This window comes from Ranitomeya imitator, chromosome 7 (genome assembly GCF_032444005.1).
Source record: "Ranitomeya imitator isolate aRanImi1 chromosome 7, aRanImi1.pri, whole genome shotgun sequence".
Lineage (NCBI taxonomy): Eukaryota > Metazoa > Chordata > Amphibia > Anura > Dendrobatidae > Ranitomeya > Ranitomeya imitator.
The window spans coordinates 76,682,027-76,707,755 of record NC_091288.1 but is presented as its reverse complement, the minus strand read 5'-3'; the positions used below and the strand labels follow the sequence as shown (position 1 = coordinate 76,707,755).

Here is a 25,729-nt window from a genome sequence, read left to right as displayed (position 1 = left end):
GACAGAGGCGACCAGTATCGGTATCACTCTAATTGAGCTGATTACAGGAAGCAAAACACCACTGTGTCTACAAAATGAGCCAATGAGTCAATGAAGAATGCCATTGCAGAGACATGCTCCTCCAACAGGTTCAACAGAACCTGAAGTAGTTACTGCCTCATGCAGCTTTACAGACAAACTGTGCCTACAAGGGAAGACACCTATGCCCTCTTTATGGAAAACGGTAATGGTGAAAATCTTTGGCCCAATCTGGACCATGGGATGCCAATTGGGAAGGACCGTAAGGTCCTAGAAGAAATGGGTGACACAATGGTACAGAGGCAGATGACATCAAAGAAGAAATCCCGCAGACGTCAGGATACCTTTTGGATCCGCATTGATAATAAATAATCTTTATTTTTATATAGCGCTAACATGTTCCGCAGCGCTTTATAGTTTGCACACATTATCATCGCTGTCCCCGATCAGGCTCACTATCTAAAATCCCTATCAGTATGTCTTTGGAATGTGGGAGGAAACTGGAGAACCCGGAGGAAACCCACACAAACACGGGGAGAACATACAAACTCTTTGCAGATGTTGTCCTTGGTGGGGTTTGAACACAGGACTCCAGCGCTGCAAGGCTGCTGTGCTATCCACTGCACCACCGTGCTGCCCACCGTGCGTGCATTGACCAAGCAAAGGCCACCCGAGCCTCCCCAACTCAAAAATAGCTTAACAAATAGAGTTGGGTGAGAGGGGTTGTTAGGTCAAAGGTGGATCCCTAAGTTTATCATTCAACGCATACAGTTGCAACCGTTTACATACACTATATAAGAAGATACATATGCATGTTTTTCTCAATATCTGACAAAAAATCTGACTAAATCTTTCCCGTTTTAGATCAATTAGGATTACCATAATTATTAATATTTGCCAAATGCCAGAATAATGAGAGAAAGAATGTTTTAATCCCTTAACCCCTTTCTGCCATTAGACGTACTATTGCGTCCATGTGGGGTGGGCTTTACTTCCCAAGGACGCAATAGTACGTCATATGCGATCGGCAGCGCTCACGGGGGGAGCGCCGCCGATCGCGGCCGGGTGTCAGCTGTTTATCGCAGCTGACATCCGGCACTATGTGCCAGGAGCGGTCACGGACCGCCCCCGGCACATTAACCCCAGGCACACCGCGATCAAACATGATCACGATGTGCCGGCGGTACAGGGAAGCACCGCGCAGGGAGGGGGCTCCCTGCGGGCTTCCCTGAGCCCCCCGCAGCAACGCGATGTGATCGCGTTGCTGCGAGGGTCTCACCTCCCTCCCTGCTCCCTCCAGCCCCGGATCCAAGATGGCCGCGGATCCGGGTCCTGCAGGGAGGGAGGTGGCTTCACAGAGCCTGCTCAGAGAAGGCACTGTGAAGGCTGCAGCGCTGCATGTCAGATCAGTGATCTGACAGAGTGCTGTGCAAACTGTCAGATCACTGATCTGTGATGTCCCCCCCTGGGACAAAGTAAAAAAGTAAAAAAAAAAAATTTCAAATGTGTAAAAAAAAAATAAAAAAAAATATTCCAAAATAATGAAAAAAAAAATAAAAATATTATTCCCATAAATACATTTCTTTATCTAAATAAAAAAAAAAAAACAATAAAAGTACACATATTTAGTATCGCCGCGTCCGTAACGGCCCGACCTATAAAACTGGCCCACTAGTTAACCCCTTCAGTAAACACCGTAAGAAAAAAAAAAAAAAAAAACGAGGCAAAAAACAACGCTTTATTATCATACCGCCGAACAAAAAGTGGAATAACACGCGATCAAAAAGACAGATATAACTAACCATGGTACCGCTGAAAACGTCATCTTGTCCCGCAAAAAACGAGCCGCCATACAGCATCATCAGCAAAAAAATAAAAAAGTTATAGTCCTGAGAATAAAGCGATGCAAAAATAATTATTTTTTCTATAAAATAGTTTTTATCGTATAAAAGTGCCAAAACATAAAAAAATGATATAAATGAGGTGTCGCTGTAATCGTACTGACCCGAAGAATAAAACTGCTTCATCAATTTTACCAAACGCGGAACGGTATAAACGCCTCCCCCAAAAGAATTTCATGAATAGCTGGTTTTTGGTCATTCTGCCTCACAAAAATCGGAATAAAAAGCGATCAAAAAATGTCACGTGCCCGAAAATGTTACCAATAAAAACATCAACTCGTCCTGCAAAAAACAAGACCTCACATGACTCTGTGGACCAAAATATAGAAAAATTATAGCTCTCAAAATGTGGTAACGCAAAAAAGCGTCTTTCAGTGTGTGACGGCTGCCAATCATAAAAATCCGCTAAAAAACCCGCTATAAAAGTAAATCAAACCCCCCTTCATCACCCACTTAGTTAGGGAAAAATTAAAAAAATGTATTTATTTCCATTTTCCCATTAGGGCTAGGGTTAGAGTTAGGGCTAGGGTTAGGGCTAGGGTTAGGGCTAGGGTTAGGGTTAGGGCTAGGGTTAGGGCTAGGGTTAGGGCTAGGGTTAGGGTTAGGGTTAGGGTTAGGGCTAGGGTTAGGGCTAGGGTTAGGGTTAGGGCTAGGGTTAGGGCTAGGGTTAGGGCTAGGGCTAGGGTTAGGGTTAGGGCTAGGGTTAGGGCTAGGGTTAGGGCTAGGGTTAGGATTAGGGCTAGGGCTAGGGTTAGGGCTAGGGCTACAGTTTGGGTTGGGGCTAAAGTTACAGTTAGGGTTTAGATTACATTTACGGTTGGGAATAGGGTTGGGATTAGGGTTAGGGGTGTGTCAGGGTTAGAGGTGTGGTTAGGGTTACTGTTGGGATTAGGGTTAGGGATGTGTTTGGATTAGGGTTTCAGTTATAATTGGGGGGTTTCCACTGTTTAGGCACATCAGGGGCTCTCCAAACGCGACATGGCGTCCGATCTCAATTCCAGCCAATTCTGCGTTGAAAAAGTAAAACAGTGCTTCTTCCCTTCCGAGCTCTCCCGTGTGCCCAAACAGGGGTTTACCCCAACATATGGGGTATCAGCGTACTCAGGACAAATAGGACAACAACTTTTGGGGTCCAATTTCTCCTGCTACCCTTGGGAAAATACAAAACTCGGGGCTAAAACATATTTTTTGTGGGAAAAAAAAAGATTTTTTATTTTCACGGCTCTGCGTTATAAACTGTAGTGAAACACTTGGGGGTTCAAAGTTCTCACAACACATCTAGATTAGTTCCCTGGGGGGTCTAGTTTCCAATATGGGGTCACTTGTGGGGGGTTTCTACTGTTTAGGTACATTAGGGGTTCTGCAAACGCAATGTGACGTCTGCAGACCATTCCATCTAAGTCTGCATTCCAAATGGCGCTCCTTCCCTTCCGAGCTCTGTCATGCGCTCAAACGTTGGTTTCCCCCAACATACGGGGTATCAGCGTACTCAGGACAAATTGGACAACAACTTTTGGGGTCGAATTTCTCCTCTTACCCTCGGGAAAATACAAAACTGGGGGCTAAAAAATAATTTTGGGGGGAAAGATTTTTTTTTTTAATTTTGACGGCTCTGCGTTACAAACTGTAGTGAAACACTTGGGCGTTCAAAGCTATCACAACACATCTAGATGAGTTCCTTAGGGGGTCTAGTTTCCAAAATGGTGTCACTTGTGGGAGGTTTCTACTGTTTAGGTACATTAGGGGCTCTGCAAATGCAATGTGACACCTGCAGACCATTCCATCTAAGTCCTCATTCCAAATGGAGCTCCTTCCCTTCCGAGCCCTCCCATGCGCCCAAACAGTGGTTCCCCCCCACATATGGGGTATCAGCGCACTCAGGACAAATTGGACAACAAATTGTGGGGTCGAATTTCTCCTGTTACCCTCGGGAAAATACAAAACTGGGGGCTAAAAAATAATTTTTGTGGGAAAAAATTTTTGTTTTATTTTTACGGCTCTCCATTATAAACTTCTGTGAAGCCCTTGGTGGGTCAAAGCGCTCAGCACACATCTAGATAAGTTCCTAAGGGGGTCTACTTTCCAAAATGGTGTCACTTGTGGGGGGTTTCTACTGTTTAGGTACATTAGGGGCTCTGCAAACGCAATGTGACACCTGCAGACCATTCCATCTAAGTCTGCATTCAAATGGCACTCCTTCCCTTCTGAGCCCTCCCATGTGCCCAAACAGTGGTTCCCCCCACATATGGTGTATCATCGCACTCAGGACAAATTGGGCAACAAATTTTGGGGTCCAATTTCTCCTGTTACCCTCAGGAAAATACAAAACTGGGGGCTAAAAAAATAATTTTTGTGGGAAAAAAATTTTGTTTTATTTTTACGGCTCTGCATTATAAACTTCTGTGAAGCACTTGGTGGGTCAAAGTGCTCACCACACCTCTAGATAAGTTCCTTAGGGGGTCTACTTTCCAAAATGGTGTCATTTGTGGAGGGTTTCAATGTTTAGGCACATCAGTGGCTCTTCAAACGCAACATGGCGTCCCATCTCAATTCCTGTCAATTTTGCTTTGAAAAGTCAAACGGCGCTCCTTCCCTTCCGAGCTCTCCCATCCACCCAAACAGTGGTTTACCCCCACATATGGGATATCAGCGTACTCAGGACAAATTGTACAACAACTTTTGGGGTCCAATTTCTTTTCTTACCCTTGGGAAAATAAAAAATTGGGGGCAAAAAGATAATTTTTGTGAAAAAATATGATTTTTTATTTTTACGGTTCTACATTATAAACTTCTGTGAAGCACTTGGTGCTGTCAAAGTGCTCACCACACCTCTAGATAAGTTCCTTAGGGGGTCTACTTTCCAAAATGGTGTCACTTGTGGGGGGTTTCAATGTTTAGGCACATCAGTGGCTCTTCAAACGCAACATGACGTCCCATCTCAATTCCTGTCAATTTTGCATTGAAAAGTCAAACGGCGCTCCTTCCCTTCCGAGCTCTCCCATCCGCCCAAACAGTGGTTTACCCCCACATGTGGGGTATTGGCATACTCAGGACAAATTGTACAACAATGTTTGGGGTCCATTTTCTCCTGTTACCCTTGGTAAAATAAAACAAATTGGAGCTGAATTAAATTTTTTGTGAAAAAAAGTTAAATGTTCATTTTTATTTAAACATTCAAAAAATTCCTGTGAAGCACCAGAAGGGTTAATAAACTTCTTGAATATGGTTTTGAGCACCTTGAGGGGTGTAGTTTTTAGAATGGTGTCACACTTGGGTATTTTCTATCATATAGACCCCTCAAAATGACTTCAAATGAGATGTGGTCCCTAAAATAAAATGGTGTTGTAGAAATGAGAAATTGCTGGTCAACTTTTAACCCTTATAACTCCCTAACAAAAAAAAATTTTGGTTCCAAAATTGTGCTGATGTAAAGTAGACATGTGGGAAATGTTACTTATTAAGTATTTTGTGTGACATATCTCTGTGATTTAATTGCATAAAAATTCAAAGTTGGAAAATTGCGAAATTTTCATAATTTTCGCCAAATTTCCGTTTTTTTCACAAATAAACGCAGGTACTATCAAATAATTTTTACCATTGTCATGAAGTACAATATGTCACGAGAAAACAATGTGAGAATCACCAGGATCCATTGAAGCGTTCCAGAGTTATAACCTCATAAAGGGACAGTGGTCAGAATTGTAAAAATTGGCCCGGTCATTAACGTGCAAACCACCCTTGGGGGTAAAGGGGTTAATGACGGAGCCAATTTTTTTAAATCTGACCAGTGTCACTTTATGTGGTAAGAACTCTGGAACGCTTCAACAAATCCCAGTGATTTTGAGGTTGTTTTTAAGTGTCATATTATACTTTATGATAATTGTAAATTTAGATCAATATGTTTAGTGTTTATTTATAATATCAGAAATTGTTAAAAAAAATAGCAATTTTCAAACTTTGGATGATTATCCCTTTAATCCAGATAGCCATACCACAGCAAACCATTAATAAATAACATTTCTCTCATTTCTGCTTTACATCAGCATTTGTAAAATGTTATTTTATTTTGTTAGCGTTTTAGGAGGCTTAAAAATGTAGCAGCAATTTTTCATTTTTTCAAGGAAATTTACAACATTTATTTTTTAAGGGACCTATCCATGTTTGAAGAGACTTTAGGGGTCCCATATATTGGGAAACCCCCCAAAATTATACCATTTTGAACACAGTACCCCCAGACATATTGAAGACTGCAGTAGTTTATTAACCCTTCAGGTGATTTTCAGGAATTAATGCAAAGGGGCATGACAGAAATGAAAATGTGTATTTTTACCACCTAAAGGCCGCTAACTTCTGAACAGGTCACTATACCCGTCAGACTCTAAGGCTGCCGTCACACTAGCAGTATTTGGTCAGTATTTTACATCAGTATTTGTAAGCCAAAACCAGGAGTGGAACAATCAGAGGAAAAGTATAATAGAAACATGTGCACCACTTCTGCATTTATCACCCACTCCTGGTTTTGGCTTACAAATACTGATGTAAAATACTGACCAAATACTGCTAGTGTGATGGCAGCCTAAGGCCGCTATTTGGTCGTGAATTGCCATGGCAAATATCAGGACCACACAATCATGGTCTCAGGGTGCTGATGGGGATAAAGAGGAAGTTCCCACACACTGTTAACCATTTATATTATGTAGTCACTATTGACAGCAGCATCTTAGGGGTTAAATAGATATGGACGGGGCTAACACTGATCATGGCTGATACAGCAAGTTGTCAGCTATAGTGCACAGCCGACAGCTGCTGGATTGTCACCTGTTTGAGGATGCTATTCTCTTTTATCTCAGGTCAGTTAAAAGAGGCATTGGCGGTCACTAAGGGGTTAAGGCATTTGCATTACTTACTGCAAAATCAAAAATTTACATACAGTTCATAAGTATTTGGTACCATTGCCCTGAAACTGAATGGGTCAAACGTTTGGCATATCCTTCCACAAGCTTTTCACAATAGTTGGTCAGAATTTGTGTCTATTCCTCCTGACAAAATTGGTGTAGTTAATCCAGGTTTGTAGGTCGCCTTGCTCACATCTGCCTTTTCAGCTTTGCTCATAACTTTTCAATAGGATTGAGATCAGGGCTCAAAAACATTGACTTTGTTATCCTTTAGCCACTTTGCTACCATTTTGGCAGTATACTTCAGATCATTGTCCATTTGGAAGACCCATTTCCGCTCAAGCTTTAACTTCCTGGCTGATGTCTTGAGATGTTGCTTCAGTATTAACACATAATCTTCTTTTCTCATTATTAGTGATGAGCGAGTACACTCGTTGCTTGGGTTTTCCCGAGCACGGTCGGGTGACCTCCGAGTATTTATGACTGCTCGGAGATTTAGTTTTCATTGCGGCAGCTGAATGATTTACATGTGGTGATTTACATGTACTCAGCCTAGCTAGTAGCTGTAAATCATTCAGCTGCCAGGATGAAAACAAAATCTCCGAGCATTCATAAATATTCGGAGGTCACCTGAGTGTGCTCGGGAAAACCAGAGCAACGAGTACACTCGCTCATCACTACTCATTATACCATCTATTTTGTGAAGTGCACCAGTCCCTCCTGCAGGAAAACAATCCCACAACATGATGCTGCCTCCCCCGTGTTTCACAGTTGGGATGGTGTTCTTAGGCTTCCAAGCATACCTTTTTCCTCCAAACATAACGATGGTAATTATGCCCAAAAAGTTTAATTTTAGTTTCATCAAACCACAGGACAGGTCTCCAAAAATTAAGGTCTGTGTTCCTGTGTGCATTTGCAAACACGAATCTGGCTTTTTTATGTTTCTTTTGGAGTAATGGCTTCTTCATGGCAATGTGGCCTTTTCGCCCATGTTGATACAGTACTCGTTTCACTGTGGATATTGACACAATCTTAGCAGCTTCCGCCATCATCTTCACAAAGTCACAGAACCCATCTCCTTCCTGAGCGGTATGATGGCTGGACATTCCCATCTTGTGTGTACTTGCATATAGTTGTTTGCACAGATGAACGAGGCACCTTCAGGTATCTTAATATTGTACCCAATGATGAGCCAGACTTCTGCAAGACCACAATTCTCTTCCTGATATCTTGGCTGATATCTTTAGTCTTTCCCATGATGCTACACAAAGAAGCAGTTTCTTTCAGGTGTGCTTTAAAATACACCTACAGGTGTGTCTCTAATTAACTCAGATGTAGCCCAAAAAATTTATAAGAAACTTCCAAACACATGACATCATCATATGGACAGTCCAGAATTGTTTAAATACAGTGTAATCTTAGTGTATGTAAACTTTTGACTTTCAAAACACAATGACCACCAATCTAAAGTGATATATGGAAAAGCAGGGTATGATTACTTATTAAAATATAACTTTCAATGGTAAATTTAAAATAGCCCTATAGTATCACATAAGAGAAAAGATACAATTTATAGACAACAAAAAAAATTCACATGAAACATCACTCAGCCGAGGTGATGACCAGACAAATGTCAGGGTATGCCAATTCATAGAGTTAGACCCATCAAAAAACCAAAGAGCAGGACACAAAACCAATCAAATCTAATGCTCTGGTATAAAAATTCAATACAGTATAGAATACATATAAAGGAAGGATCTCACTTCATACTATTCCTTATTTATCAAAATTTAGTGGGACCATGATTCCTGTTGACAGAGGGGGAAGTATTTACTTCCATCCATACATTACCCCACCAAAGGACATCATTTAGGACCCTTCATACCATTACCCCAGAATTTCTGCCTCCAGACGTGTTTCATTGGTCAGATGCATCGGGGAAAGTAGACTTTGTGCAGAGAGGGGGATATTCATCTGTTGTTAAAGATATAAACCCATCATAAATGCAGGGGATAGTTCTGTATGTTGTACCAGCAGTATGCCGGTATTAAATAGACCTCCAAATAGGGTGGTATGAACATCATATCCGGTGCGCGAGGACATCATATCCTGTGCACGCCACCATGGAACGCACTGGTGACGCGCACAAAGTGTGACCAACTATTGTGAGAAGCTTGTAGAAGGATATCCCAAACGTTTGACCCATTCAGTTTCAGGGCAATGTTACCAAATACTAATGAAATGTATGTAAACTTTTAACTTTGCAGTAAGTAATAAAAATGCCTTAAAACATTCTCTCTCTCTCTCCTTATTCTTCCATTTGGTAAATATTAATAATTATGGTAATCCTAATTGACCTAAAACGGGAAAGGTTTTATAAGTGCCCCCTGAAGCTGAATGGATACACAGCATCTGGCCAGCTGTGGCAGCATACCTAAGGTTTGTAAAGTGGCATCTGAACAAACTCTAGACTTCTAGAACAATGTTGTTTGGACAGATGAGATCGAAATAGAGATGTCTGGCCCCATTTGGCTTCAAGAGCTCGAAATGTTATCAAGAAATTTGCCATTCATGGTACAGTCAAGCACCATTCAAGTTATAGTGAAAACAGAGGGGGATTGATGAGAAGTCCCTAAGCAAACAGGTTTGAAATATGGCAAAGATGCCAAGAACAACGCCCAATGAACTTCACACTTAGCTAGAGACATCAGGAGTCTATGAGCAAAGGTCAAAGACAACACCATTGCTTAAAGGGGTTTTCCACTACTAGGCCAACCTCTTATTGAGCTAAATGTTTGGCCCCAAAAAAGTGAAAAAGCCTATACTCACCACCCGTGCCGACCACGTTCCAGCGGTGTCGGCAATCACGGTCCCGTCATAACAGCCGCAAGTGAGCATGACGCCCAATCAGCACTGACATCACTGTCTCCATCTTCGTACAAATTTAACATGAAGAGGAAGTCAGGGCTAAAGCTGATCTCTGACTTCCTCTTCATGTTCAATTCATAAGAAGGTGGGAACAGTGATGCAAGCACTGGTTGGGCGCCGGGCTCACGTGTCATAACAACTGCACAAGTGCCCGGGACCGTGAGTGCTGGAAAGGCACCAGCATGGGAGGTGAGTATAAGTGTTTTTATTTTATCGGGGTCAAACATTTAAATAAAGACGCGGTTGTCCTAGTAGTGGACAATCCCTTTAAAGAAAAACAAATTAAGTGCAACTGGACATTGTAAAAGTTACATAGACAAGCCGCAATATGTTTATAGATAGTGAAAAAAGGAACATACCCCTAGATAAGAATATTTTTCATACTCCATATAAGAATTAAGTGGGATATTTCGCCATGCTGTGTAAACACTAGGTATGTCTAAGATTGTAACACATACAGTATATCACAAAAGTGAGTACACCCCTCAAATTTTGGTAAATATTTTACAGTATTACATCTTTTCCTGGGACAACACTAAAGACTAGAGTTGAGCGACCTTGACCTTTTTAGAGTCGAGCCGGGTTTTGCGAAACCCGACTATGTCCAAAGTCGGGTCGAGTGAAATCGGCCGATTATGACGTAAAGTCGGGATCGACCGAAACACGAAACCCAATGCAAGTCAATGGGGCAGCATAGTCGGCAGTGAGTGGGGGCCAGGAAAACACCTAGAGTACCCATTTTAATGTCAAAACCATCCATTCTTCTTAATGAAGCTTGTCAAGCGTAATTTACCTTATAATAATTGGAAGGCATTTGAAATTGGGGGTCATTTGGCTAAAGTTGTGGGGGGTAGGGCTGGTTCAAGTAATTAGTGGGCCCAGGAAATCTGGACCACGTCACGGCAGTGGAGCAGGGAGAGGTAAGTATTTCAACTTTGCAAGTGCTGTGAACCTGAGCAAGCAGGGGGGGCCCACTCGTTGGCATTGGCACTGGCACAGGGCCCCTCAAAGTACAGCGGTGTGTTTGCACGGCGGGGGCGCCTCCCACCGGCAGCAACACTTTTGCGTACTATGAGAGGCCCTGTGCCAGTGACGTCGCCAACTAGTATTCCTCCCCCCACCTGATGAAGGAACCTGCACTTTCATCTGCACCTACCTCTTTGTCCCCGTGTAAGGTGGTATGGTATGCGGGAAGAGGAACCTGACTTTCAGCAGGGTCACAATCTTGCTGTGTAGCGTGCACGGGGAATTTTGCGTTATGGGTCAATGTACCAGCAGACTCATCTATCACTGGCTGGGCAATGGGCACGATGAAGTGGAAACACAGATATAGGCCCAAAGAAGAAAGTGGGCTAAATGCAGTTCAAAATTGGTAACACAGGAATAACCAGGGGGCATTGCAGTGGAGGACAACTGGAATGAGAGGCTGACACAGAGAGTAGGGCCAAATCAGTAAGTAGTCGAAATGCAGTTCAAAATTGGCAACCGTAGTAAACAGGCGGCACAGCTTTGTTCAGTGGAGGAGAACAGCAAGGAGTGGCAGACACCGATAGTAGGCCCCAACCCAACTAGTAGGCCAAATGCAGTCTAACATTAACAACTACTTAACGAGAGGCTGAAAATGGAATTTCAGGACAGGAAACCAGGAGAACAGCAAGGAGTGGCAGACACCGATAGTAGGCCCCAAACCAACTAGTACGCCAAATGCAGTTGTTCCATTTAACCACAATTTAATGAGAGCCTGAAGATAGAAGCTCAGGAAAGGCAACCTGGGGAACACCTTGGAGTGTAACACACCATCTCTCTCCACCCCATACCCATTTTGTAGGCCTAATGCTGTGTACTTTTCTACAACTACTAAACGAGAGTCGGAAGACCGAAGCAATGGCAAGGAAACCTGGGGAACACCTTGGAGTGTAACACACCATCTCTCTCCACCCCATACCCAATTTGTAGGCCTAATGCAGCCTACTTTCCGACACCTACTAAACGAGAGCATGAAGATCGAAGTTCAGGAAAGGCAACCTGGGGAACACCTTGGAGTGTAACACACCATCTCTCTCCACCCCATACCCATTTTTTAGGCCTAATGCAGTGTACTTTTCTACAACTACTAAACGAGAGTCGGAAGACCGAAGCAATGGCAAGGAAACCTGGGGAACACCTTGGAGTGTAACACACCATCTCTCTCCACCCCATTCCCCATTTTTTAGGCCTAATGCAGCCTACTTTCCGACACCTACTAAACGAGAGCATGAAGATCGAAGCTCAGGAAAGGCAACCTGGGGAACACCTTGGAGTGTAACACACCATCTCTCTCCACCCCATACCCAATTTGTAGGCCTAATGCAGCCTACTTTCCGACACCTACTAAACGAGAGCATGAAGATCGAAGCTCAGGAAAGGCAACCTGGGGAACACCTTGGAGTGTAACACACCATCTCTCTCCACCCCATACCCATTTTTTAGGCCTAATGCAGTGTACTTTTCTACAACTACTAAACGAGAGTCGGAAGACCGAAGCAATGGCAAGGAAACCTGGGGAACACCTTGGAGTGTAACACACCATCTCTCTCCACCCCATTCCCCATTTTTTAGGCCTAATGCAGCCTACTTTCCGACACCTACTAAACGAGAGCATGAAGATCGAAGCTCAGGAAAGGCAACCTGGGGAACACCTTGGAGTGTAACACACCATCTCTCTCCACCCCATACCCATTTTGTAGGCCTAATGCTGTGTACTTTTCTACAACTACTAAACGAGAGTCGGAAGACCGAAGCAATGGCAAGGAAACCTGGGGAACACCTTGGAGTGTAACACACCATCTCTCTCCACCCCATACCCAATTTGTAGGCCTAATGCAGCCTACTTTCCGACACCTACTAAACGAGAGCATGAAGATCGAAGCTCAGGAAAGGCAACCTGGGGAACACCTTGGAGTGTAACACACCATCTCTCTCCACCCCATACCCAATTTGTAGGCCTAATGCAGCCTACTTTCCGACACCTACTAAACGAGAGCATGAAGATCGAAGCTCAGGAAAGGCAACCTGGGGAACACCTTGGAGTGTAACACACCATCTCTCTCCACCCCATACCCATTTTTTAGGCCTAATGCAGTGTACTTTTCTACAACTACTAAACGAGAGTCGGAAGACCGAAGCAATGGCAAGGAAACCTGGGGAACACCTTGGAGTGTAACACACCATCTCTCTCCACCCCATTCCCCATTTTTTAGGCCTAATGCAGCCTACTTTCCGACACCTACTAAACGAGAGCATCAAGATCGAAGCTCAGGAAAGGCAACCTGGGGAACACCTTGGAGTGTAACACACCATCTCTCTCCACCCCATACCCATTTTGTAGGCCTAATGCAGCGTACTTTTCTACAACTACTAAACGAGAGCATGAAGATCGAAGCTCAGGAAAGGCAACCTGGTGAAAACCTTGGAGTGTAACACAACCTGTCTCTACACCCCATACCAAATTTGTAGGCCTAATGCAGCGTAGTTTCCACCAACTACTAAACGAGAGCCGGAAGATCGAAGCTCATGAAAGGCAACCCGGGGAACACCTTGGAGTGTAACACAACCTCTCTCTACACCACGAAAGGGCTGATTCTTAGGAAGGAAGGCTGTTGTAAATAAGCATTGCGCGTCCGAGGGTGATTATATTCTTATTCGGTATCTACTCACCCTCGGACGCGCCATGCTTCTTGATTTGTAATTAATGTTTATTTGCAATGTGCTTTTGACTTACTCAATTATTTTTTTAATTATTGATTTTATTAAATTAATAGTTTAACATCTTATTGGAAATAATTTAAAGGAGACGCGACAGGACAACACTCGGTGGATGCCATATCTGTGTTAACAACTCCAAAAAACTTTCAGTTAACTTCTTGCAGGAGAAAGAAATTGTAGCTGTTGGACCTTTGTAGTACAGTTCCAGATATTTGTTGTGTGTTTGTTTTGATTGTTAAAATGTCTGCATTTGAGATCTCAACACGATCTTATTTTTTATAATCAAATTAATTTTTTAAATATTTTATTAGGTTGGTTCAAGGGGTACACGGGCCGCAGTAGACAGGTCAGTGGAGGCCTAGTGGAAGGAGGGACCGCAGATGCGCCACTGTTTCACCCATACACAATTAGTAGGCCTAATGCAGCGTAGTTTCCAACAGCTACTAAACGAGAGCCGGAAGATCGAAGCTCAGGAAAGGCAACCCGGGGAACACCTTGGAGTGTAACACAACCTCTCTCTACACCACGGAAGGGCTGATTCTTAGGAAGGAAGGCTGTTTTAAATAAGCATTGCGCGTCCGAGGGTGATTATATTCTTATTCGGTATCTACTCACCCTCGGACGCGCCATGCTTCTTGATTTGTAATTAATGTTTATTTGCAATGTGCTTTTGACTTACTCAATTATTTTTTTAATTATTGATTTTATTAAATTAATAGTTTAACATCTTATTGGAAATAATTTAAAGGAGACGCGACAGGACAACACTCGGTGGATGCCATATCTGTGTTAACAACTCCAAAAAACTTTCAGTTAACTTCTTGCAGGAGAAAGAAATTGTAGCTGTTGGACCTTTGTAGTACAGTTCCAGATATTTGTTGTGTGTTTGTTTTGATTGTTAAAATGTCTGCATTTGAGATCTCAACACGATCTTATTTTTTATAATCAAATTAATTTTTTTTATATTTAATGATGTTGGTTCAAGGGGTACACGGGCAGCAATAGACAGGTCAGTGGAGGCCTAGTGGAAGGAGTGACGGCAGACAGGCATCAAAGGCCTAACATTGGGCTGGCTGTAGGCAAGTTAAAATTGGTTCCAGGGGAACACGGCCATCAGTGGCCTGGTCAGTGTAGTTGTAGTTGAAAGAACGGGACGCAGACAGGCTTCGAAGGCCTAACATAATAACATAGGGCTGGCTGTAGGCAAGTTAAAATTGGTTCCAGGGGAACACGGCCATCAGTGGCCTGGTCAGTGTAGTTGTAGTTGAAAGAACGGGACGCAGACAGGCTTCGAAGGCCTAACATAACAAATTTGGGCTGGCTGTAGGCACTTTTAAATTTGTTCCAGGGGTACATGGGCAGCAGTGTATGGTCAGTGGAAGTCTAGTGGAAGGAGTGACCGCAGACAGGCTTCCAAGGCCTAACATAACAAACTTGGGCTGGCTGTAGGCACTTTTAAATTGGTTCCAGGGGTACACGGGCAGCAGTGGTCTGGTCAGTGGAAGTCTAGTGGAAGGAGTGACCGCAGACAGGCTTCCAAGGCCTAACATAACAAACTTGGGCTGGCTGTAGGCACTTTTAAATTGGTTCCAGGGGTACACGGGCAGCAGTGGTCTGGTCTGTGGAAGTCTAGTGGAAGGAGTGACCGCAGACAGGCTTCGAAGGCCTAACATAACAAACTTGGGCTGGCTGTAGGCACTTTTAAATTGGTTCCAGGGGTACACGGGCAGCAGTGGTCTGGTCAGTGGAAGTCTAGTGGAAGGAGTGATGGCAGACAGTCTTCGAAGGCCTAACATAACAAAATTGGGCTGACTGTAGGCACTTTTAAATTGGTTCCAGGGTAACACGGCCAGCAGTGGCCTGGTCAGTGTAGTAGTTGTAGAAAGAAGGGACCGCAGACAGGCTTCGAAGGCCTAACATAACAAAAATGTCAAAACAATGGTATTGTCAGTGCCAGGCATTGAAGGATGTCAGCGCCTAGACTACACATTGGTGAAGCTGTGAGAGATAATTTTGCTAGTGGTAGAGCACTGTTTGAGCTGGGGGGGGAACTGTCTTGTGGCCGGCGGTACAGGCACAGGGCCCCTCATATTACAACGGTGTGTCTGACGTTGGGTGCGCACCACCACCGCCAGAGACACTTTATTGTACTATGAGGGACCCAGTGGCAGTGCCGTCGACCAAAAGCGGCCACACCCACCTCTTCAGACAAACAGCACTCTCAAGGGTCCAAGCGCAAAGTGGCGATAGCACGGCCCCGTGTGGGGAGTTTGGCCATTTCGTGAGGTGGAAACATGTCGTATGCTGGACAATCAGGTGAAGAAAATTACGAGATTGGAAAAGTCATTCAGAATAGTCCACAGGCAAGACCTTTTCATAGGAAAGCTAGGTGTCAGCCGGGCAGGGTGGGGCAAAAGATTTTGAAATCCAGTTGTGGTTCATTTTAATGAAGGTTAGATCATCTACATTTTGGGTAGCCAGACGAGTCCTTTTTTCTGTTAGTATTGAACCTGCAGCACTGAATACTCTTTCTGATAGGACACTAGCTGCCGGGCAAGCAAGCTCCTGCAATGCATATTCTGCCAATTCTGGCCAGGTGTCTAATTTGGATGCCCAGTAATCAAATGGGAATGACGGTTGAGGGAGAACGTCGATAAGGGATGAAAAATAGTTTGTAACCATACTGGACAAATGTTGTCTCCTGTCACTTTGAATTGATGCTGCAGTACCTGTCCTGTCTGCGGTCATAGAAAAATCACTCCACAACCTGGTCAGAAAACCCCTCTGGCCAACGCCACTTCTGATTTCTGCCCCTCTAACACCTCTGGTCTGCTGGCCCCTGGAGCTCGTGTGAGAACGATCACGGGCGCTGTGTGCAGGGAATGCCAGAAGCAAACGGTCAACAAGAGTTGATTGTTTTGTTGCTAATATTAGTTCCAAGTTCTCATGTGGCATAATATTTTGCAATTTGCCTTTATAGCGAGGATCAAGGAGGCAGGCCAACCAGTAATCGTCATCGTTCATCATTTTTGTAATGCGTGTGTCCCTTTTGAGGATACGCAAGGCATAATCCGCCATGTGGGCCAAAGTTCCCGTTGTCAAATCTGCGGTTGTGCTTGGTTGAGGGGCAGTTGCAGGCAAATCTACGTCACTTGTGTCCCTCAAAAAACCAGAACCCGGCCTTGCCACGCCACCAATTTCCCGTGCCCCCGGGAAAGCTTCCTCATTAAAAATATACTCATCCCCATCATCCTCCTCATCCTCCACCTCCTCTTCGCCCGGTACCTCGTCATGTACACTGCCCTGACCAGACAATCGCTGACTGTCATCAAGGCTTTCCTCTTCCTCTGGTGCAGACGCCAGATCCTTTATGTGCGTCAAACTTTGCATCAGCAGACGCATTAGGGGGATGCTCATGCTTATTATGGCGTTGTCTGCACTAACCAGCCGTGTGCATTCCTCAAAACACTGAAGGACTTGACACATGTCTTGAATCTTCGACCACTGCACACCTGACAACTCCATGTCTGCCATCCTACTGCCTGCCCGTGTATGTGTATCCTCCCACAAAAACATAACAGCCCGCCTCTGTTCGCACAGTCTCTGAAGCATGTGCAGTGTTGAGTTCCACCTTGTTGCAACGTCTATGATTAGGCGATGCTGGGGAAGGTTCAAAGAACGCTGATAGGTCTGCATACGGCTGGAGTGTACAGGCGAACGGCGGATATGTGCGCAAAGTCCACGCACTTTGAGGAGCAGGTCGGATAACCCCAGATAACTTTTCAGGAAGCACTGCACCACCAGGTTTAAGGTGTGAGCCAGGCAAGGAATGTGTTTCAGTTGGGAAAGGGAGATGGCAGCCATGAAATTCCTTCCGTTATCACTCACTACCTTGCCTGCCTCAAGATCTACAGTGCCCAGCCACGACTGCGTTTCTTGCTGCAAGAACTCGGACAGAACTTCCGCGGTGTGTCTATTGTCGCCCAAACACTTCATAGCCAATACAGCCTGCTGACGTATGCCAGTAGCTGCCCCATAATGGGAGACCTGGTGTGCAACAGTGGCAGGTGCGGATGGAGTGTTTGTGCGACTGCGGTCTGTGGACGAGCTCTTGCTTCTGCAGGAGGACGAGGAGGAGGAGGAGGAGGAGGGGGTGCGAACGGCTACAGACAACTGTTTACTAGACCGTGGGCTAGGCAGAACTGTCCCAAACTTGCTGTCCCCTGTGGACCCTGAATCCACCACATTTACCCAGTGTGCCGTGATGGACACGTAACGTCCCTGGCCATGCCTACTGGTCCATGCATCTGTTGTCAGGTGCACCTTTGTGCTCACAGATTGCCTGAGTGCATGGACGATGCGCTCTTTAACATGCTGGTGGAGGGCTGGGATGGCTTTTCTGGAAAAAAAGTGTCGACTGGGTAGCTCGTAGCGTGGTACAGCGTAGTCCATCAGGTCTTTGAAAGCTTCGCTTTCAACTAACCGGTAGGGCATCATCTCTAACGAGATTAGTCTAGCTATGTGGGCGTTCAAACCCTGTGTACGCGGATGCGAGGCTAAGTATTTCCTTTTTCTAACCATAGTCTCATGTAGGGTGAGCTGGACTGGAGAGCTGGAGATTGTGGAACTAGCGGGGGTGCCGGTGGACATGGCAGACTGAGAGACGGTGGGAGATGGTATTGTTGCCGCCGGTGCCCTAGATGCAGTGTTTCCTACTACGAAACTGGTGATTCCCTGACCCTGACTGCTTTGGCCTGGCAAAGGTACCTGCACAGATACAGCAGGTGGTGCGCTAAATGGTGGTCCTACACTGCCGGAAGGGATGTTGCGTTGATGACTAGCTTCATTGGCCGAGGGTGCAACAACCTTAAGGGACGTTTGGTAGTTAGTCCAAGCTTTCAAATGCATGGTGGTTAAATGTCTATGCATGCAACTAGTATTGAGACTTTTCAGATTCTGACCTCTGCTTAAGGAAGTAGAACATTTTTGACAGATGACTTTGCGCTGATCAATTGGATGTTGTTTAAAAAAATGCCAGACTGCACTCTTTCTAGCATCGGATACCTTTTCAGGCATTGCAGACTGAGCTTTAACCGGATGGCCACGCTGTCCTCCACCAGGTTTTGGCTTTGCCACGCGTTTTGGGCAAGATACGGGCCCGGCAGATGGAACCTGTGGCGATGTTGATGCCTGCTGCGGCCCCTCCTCCTCCTCTGCTTCAGAACTGCTGCCGCCTGCACCCTGTTCCCCCAATGGCTGCCAATCGGGGTCAAGAACTGGGTCATCTAATAACTCTTCTTGTACCTCCTGCGCAACTTCGTCTGTGTCACCGTGTCGTTCGGTGGTATAGCGTTCGTGATGGGGCAACATAGTCTCATCAGGGTCTGATTCTTGATCAGCACCCTGCGAGGGCAATGTTGTGGTCTGAGTCAAAGGACCAGCATAGTAGTCTGGCTGTGGCTGTGCGTCAGTGCACTCCATGTCAGATTCAATTTGTAATGGGCATGGACTGTTAACTGCTTCACTTTCTAAGCCAGGGACGGTATGTGTAAAGAGCTCCATGGAGTAACCCGTTGTGTCGCCTGCTGCATTCTTCTCTGTTGTTGTTTTTGCTGAAGAGGACAAGGAAGTGACTTGTCCCTGACCGTGAACATCCACTAACGACGCGCTGCTTTTACTTTTACCAGTTTCACGAGAGGAGGCAAAAGAGCTAGAGGCTGAGTCAGCAAGATAAGCCAAAACTTGCTCTTGCTGCTCCGGCTTTAAAAGCGGTTTTCCTAATCCCAGAAAAGGGAGCGTTCGAGGCCTTGTGTAGCCGGACGACGAACCTGGCTCCACAGCTCCAGACTTAGGTGCAATATTTTTTTCCCCACGACCACCTGATGCTCCACCACTACCACTACCCTCATTACCAGCTGATAATGAACGCCCCCGGCCACGACCTCTTCCACTAGACTTCCTCATTGTTTTAAAAACGTAACCAAACTAACGTTATTTGTTGCAGTCACACAACTTACACGGTGAGCTATAACTTCAGTATGATTTAGCTACCCCTTTACAGGTTGGTGAGACCACAGCGAAAATCAGGCCCAATGTTACACACTCTTTTTTTGGTGGCTGCAAATTAGAGAGATGCCCCACACGCAGGACTGTCACTGAAGCACAAATGTTAATATTAATGTCACACTATTATTTTTTTTTTATTTTTTTTTTTTTCAGGAACACTTTAGAAACCCCCCAAAAAAAAAAAATAGATTTTTGCAGGGAGAATTTAGAAAACAAATGTAACAAACTATATGCTTTCTATGGGCCACTGAGTGAGAGATGACGCACACAGGAATCAGGAGTGGCACACAAGCCCAGAGGCCAATATTTTTCTACCAATGATTGATGGAGTTATTTTCTCTGGTAGATTTTGGAACCCAAATCAAGGAAAAAAAATATAGGCTTTCTATGGACCACAATTGGAGAGAGAGAGAGAGAGAGAGAGAGAGAGAGAGAGAGAGAGATGGCACACCCAGGAGTCAAGACTGGCACACAAGCAGAAAGGCCAATATTAATCTCCCATTTTTTGGGGGGGTTTGTTTTCTTTTTTTTTTTTTTCTTTTTTTTCAGGGAGACTTTAGAAAAAAAAATAATTAAAAAAATATGATTTTATCAGGAAGAATTTAGAAACCAAATAAAATAAAATTATTTTTTCAGGGAGAATTTATAAAACAAATAAAAACAAAAATAGGCGTTCTATGGCCCACTGACTGAGAGATGACGCACACAGGAGTCAGGAGTGGCACACAAGCCCAGAGGCCAATATTTTTCTACCAATGATTGATGTAGTTATTTTCTCTGGTAGATTTTGGAACCCAAATCAAGGAAAAAAAATATAGGCTTTCTATGGACCACAATTGGAGAGAGAGAGAGAGAGAGAGAGAGAGAGAGAGATGGCACACCCAGGAGTCAAGACTGGCACACAAGCAGAAAGGCCAATATTAATCTCCCACTGTTTTTTTTGTTTGTTTTTTTTTTTTTTTTTCAGGGAGACTTTAGAAAAAAAAATAATAAAAAAAATATGATTTTATCAGGAAGAATTTAGAAACCAAATAAAATAAAATGATTTTTTCAGGGAGAATTTATAAAACAAATAAAAACAAAAATAGGCGTTCTATGGCCCACTGACTGAGAGATGACGCACACAGGAGTCAGGAGTGGCACACAAGCCCAGAGGCCAATATTTTTCTACCAATGATTGATGTAGTTATTTTCTCTGGTAGATTTTGGAACCCAAATCAAGGAAAAAAATATAGGCTTTCTATGGACCACAATTGGAGAGAGAGAGAGAGAGAGAGAGAGAGAGATGGCACACCCAGGAGTCAAGACTGGCACACAGGCAGAAAGGCCAATATTAATCTCCCACTGTTTTTTTTTGTTGTTTTTTTTTTTTTTTTTTCAGGGAGACTTTAGAAAAAAAAATAATAAAAAAAATATGATTTTATCAGGAAGAATTTAGAAACCAAATAAAATAAAATGATTTTTTCAGGGAGAATTTATAAAACAAATAAAAACAAAAATAGGCGTTCTATGGCCCACTGACTGAGAGATGACGCACACAGGAGTCAGGAGTGGCACACAAGCCCAGAGGCCAATATTTTTCTACCAATGATTGATGTAGTTATTTTCTCTGGTAGATTTTGGAACCCAAATCAAGGAAAAAAAATATAGGCTTTCTATGGACCACAATTGGAGAGAGAGAGAGAGAGAGAGAGAGAGATGGCACACCCAGGAGTCAAGACTGGCACACAAGCAGAAAGGCCAATATTAATCTCCCACTGTTTTTTTTGGTTGTTTTTTTTTTTTTTTTTCAGGGAGACTTTAGAAAAAAAAATAATAAAAAAAATATGATTTTATCAGGAAGAATTTAGAAACCAAATAAAATAAAATTATTTTTTCAGGGAGAATTTATAAAACAAATAAAAACAAAAATAGGCGTTCTATGGCCCACTGACTGAGAGATGAAGCACACAGGAGACAGGAGTGGCACACAAGCCCAGAGGCCAATATTTTTCTACCAATGATTGATGTAGTTATTTTCTCTGGTAGATTTTGGAACCCAAATCAAGGAAAAAAAATATAGGCTTTCTATGGACCACAATTGGAGAGAGAGAGAGAGAGAGAGAGAGAGATGGCACACCCAGGAGTCAAGACTGGCACACAAGCAGAAAGGCCAATATTAATCTCCCACTGTTTTTTTTTTTTTTTTTTTTTTTCAGGGAGACTTTAGAAAAAAAAATAATAAAAAAAATATGATTTTATCAGGAAGAATTTAGAAACCAAATAAAATAAAATGATTTTTTCAGGGAGAATTTAGAAAACAAATAAAACCAAAAATAGGCGTTCTATGGCCCACTGACTGAGAGAGAGAGAGAGATGGAACGCTTAGTACTGGCACACAAGCCCAAAGGGCAATATTAATCTCCCTTTTTTTTCAGGGAGAATTTCTAAAACCCAAAAAAAAAAAAAAAATAGGCTTTCTATGGCCCACTATTTGTGAGAGAGATGGGACGCTCAGGACTGGCACAGATGGCACGCTCAGGACTGGCACAGAAGCCCAGAGGCCAATATTAATCTCCCTTTTTTTCTGGGAGAATTTATAAAACCAAAAAAATATTTAAATAGGCTTTCTATGGCCCACTATTTGTGAGAGAGATGGCACACTCAGGACTGGCACACAAGCCCAAAGGCCAATATTAATCTCCCACTGTATTTTTATCAGGGAGAATTTATACACCCCACAAAAAAAAATACAGAAAAATGAAAAGGCTTTCTATGGCCCACTATGTGAGAGAGATGGCACACACAGGGATGGCACTCTAGCAGAAATGCCAAATTGCCAATCTTAATCTCCCACCAAAAAAAAAAAAAAAAACAGGGAATGTCCTACAATTACTATCTCCCTGCCTGCAGTAATCTCAGCCAGGTATGGCAGGCAGCTACTATCTCCCTGCCTGCAGTAATCTCAGCCAGGTATGGCAGGCAGCAATAAGGAGTGGACTGATGCACAAATGAAATAAAAAGTGTGGACAAACAAAAAAGATAGCTGTGCAGAAAGGAAGGAACAAGAGGATTTGTGCTTTGAAAAAAGCAGTTGGTTTGCACAGCGGCGTACACACAGCAATGCAGCTATCAGGGAGCCTTCTAGGGCAGCCCAATGAGCTACAGCGCTGAGGGGAAAAAAAAAAAAAAAAACTTCCACTGTCCCTGCACACCGAGGGTGGTGTTGGACAGTGCAAATCGCTGCAGCACAAGCGGTTTTGTGGTTAATGGACCCTGCCTAACGCTATCCCTGCTTCTGACAAAGCGGCAGCAACCTCTCCCTAAGCTCAGATCAGCAGCAGTAAGATGGCGGTCGGCGGGAACGCCTCTTTATAGCCCCTGTGACGTCGCAGACAGCAAGCCAATCACTGCAATGCCCTTCTCTAAGATGGTGGGGACCAGGACCTATGTCATCACGCTGCCCACACTCTGCGTTTACCTTCATTGGCTGAGAAATGGCGCTTTTCGCGTCATTGAAACGCGACTTTGGCGCGAAAGTCGCGTACCGCATGGCCGACCCCGCACAGGGGTCGGATCGGGTTTCATGAAACCCCGACTTAGCCAAAAGTCGGCGACTTTTGAAAATGTTCGACCCGTTTCGCTCAACCCTACTAAAGACATGACACTTTGATATAATGTAAAGTAGTCTGTGTACAGCTTGTTTAGCAGTCAGTCTAAATTTGGTGTGTCCTCTCAATAACTGAATACACAGCAAATAACGTCTAAACCGCTGGCAACAAAAGTGAGTACACCCCTAACTGAAAATGGCCAAATTGTGTCCAAAGTGTCAATATTTTGTGTGGCCACCATTATTTTCAAGCATTGTCTTAACAGTCTTGGGCATGGAGTTCACTAGAGCTTCACAGGTTGCCGCTGGAATCCTCTTCCACTTCTCCATGATGACATCACAGTACTGGTGGATGTTAGAGACCTTGTGCTTTTCCACTTTCCATTTGAGGATGCCCCATAGATGCTCAATAGGCTTTAGGTCTGGAGACATGCTTGATCAGTCCAGCACCTTTACCCTCAGTTTCTTTAGCAAGGCAGTGCTGGTCTTGGAGGTGTATTTGGAGTCGTTATCATGGTGGAATACTGCCCTACAGCCCAGTTTCTCAAGGGAGGGGATCATGCTGTGCTTCAGTATGTCACAGTACATGTTGGCATTCATGGTTCTCTCAATGAACTGTAGCTCATAACAGCTGGCAGCACTCATGCAGCCCCAAACCATGACACTCCCACCACCATGCTTGACTGTAGGTAAGACACATTTGTCTTTGTCCTCCTCACCTGGTTGCCACCACACACGCTTGACACGATCTGAACCAATAAGTTTATCTTGGCCTCATTAGACCACAGGACACGGCTCCAGCAATTTATATCCTTAAACTACTAGTTTTCAGCAAAGTGTATCAGGGCTTTCTTGTGCTTCATTTTTAGAAGAGGATTCCTACTGGGATGACAGCCATGCAGACCAATTTGATGCAGTGTGTGGCGTATGGTCTAAGCACTGACAGGCAGATCCCCCACCCCTGTAACCTTTGCAGCAAGGGTGGCAGCAGTCATATGTCTATTTTGAAAAGACAACCTCTGGATATGACGCTGAGCATGCGCACTCAGCTTCTTTGGTCGATCATGGCAAGGTCAGTTCTGAGTGGAACCTGTCTTGTTAAACAGCTCTATGGTGTTTGCCACCGTGCTGCTTCTCAGTGTCAGGGTGCTGGTAATCTTCTTATAGCCTAGGCCATCTTTAAGTAGAGCAACAATTCTTTTTTTTCAGATTCTCAGACCATCCTTTACCATGAGGTGCTATATTGAACTTCCAGTGATCATTATGAGAGAATGTGAGGACGATAACACCAAATTTAACACACCTGCTCCCCTTTCACACCTGAGACCTTGTAACACCATTGAGCCACATGACATCGGGGAGGGAAAATGGATAATTTGGCATAATTTGTCCATTTTCATTTAGGTGTGTACTCACTTTTGTTACCAGTGGTTTTCATTAATGGCTGTGTTGAGTTATATAGATGGCACGTCAAATGTACATTGTTATACAAGCTGTACGCTGACTACTCTACAGTGTATCAAAGTGTCAGATCTTCAGTGTTGTCACATGCGAAGCTATAATAAAATATTTACAAAAATGTGAGGGTGTACTCACTTTTGTGATTTACTGTATAAGCTATCTAACAAGCCTAAGATAATAAAACACTGTATACTATGCACATATAATTAATTTATACACGACAATATAATTCTTTATTCTTGCCAATATTAGGGTTAAACAAAAAATGTATTTTGGATTAAACAAATACATGCACAAATTCATGGGTCCAGACAAAGCGTTAAGCATTTTATAGGCTCCTCATTTCCCTAGCAAATGAAGTAATTTAATTAACAGCTTTTTTTAATTCCCTTGGGATCTCTTTTTTACTTGCTCAGCTAAAATAATGTTCACAAATGATGTTGAGATCTTAAAGCAACAGCGGAAATATTTATTAAATCATGGGATGTCATGAGGCCTTTTATGGCCTATTCATTACATCTCGTGACTTTTGGTTCAGCGCTGCACAGTAAGCAAAAGCCTTTATTCTACAAATTGTACAATGCCATTGTATCTTGGAAGACGCGGCATAGGTTCTCCTACATATTTGGCTGGAAATCGTACATTTATATTCTATATTTCTAATTAACTGTAGAAATCCTGTAATGATCTATAGCTCTATGGTCACCATGCAGAGAACATACAGATGAATAGATTCACTATGATATAACAGGTAATAGTGTTTTTCTTTTATTAGTTTTATTATTTTTTATTTTTTTAATAATAATAATAATATAATAATAATAATCTTTATTAAAGATTATTATTATTATTATTTTTTATTTTATTAGTTTTATTATTTTTTATTTTTTTAATAAATATATATGTTTTTTTATTAAACTGTGAAGGTTGGATAACCTTTTCATTTAGTGAATTAAATGTTCTTTCCTAGGATTGTAATACTGATCGCCTATACCAGAACTAGGTAAATTTCCATCTCCAGACCAGATATGTTGCTTTGGCTGCTCAGATGTACTGTGCACAGAGTAAGGGCAGGTCAGGTGCACAACAAACGATGGAGACCGGCAGGAAAAAGCAGAGGGGACCTG

General features: G+C 43.5%; 1 protein-coding gene across 1 annotated transcript in view; it reads right to left on the bottom strand.

Annotated features, from left to right (window-relative positions):
• Positions 1 to 25,729, bottom strand: part of FTCDNL1 (formiminotransferase cyclodeaminase N-terminal like) — a 101,851-nt gene that overhangs the window by 22,247 nt on the left and 53,875 nt on the right. Inside the window, 1 exon segment of the mRNA XM_069735563.1 lies at positions 7,973 to 8,075. Within this exon segment, the coding sequence (XP_069591664.1) occupies positions 7,973 to 8,075 (103 nt within the window).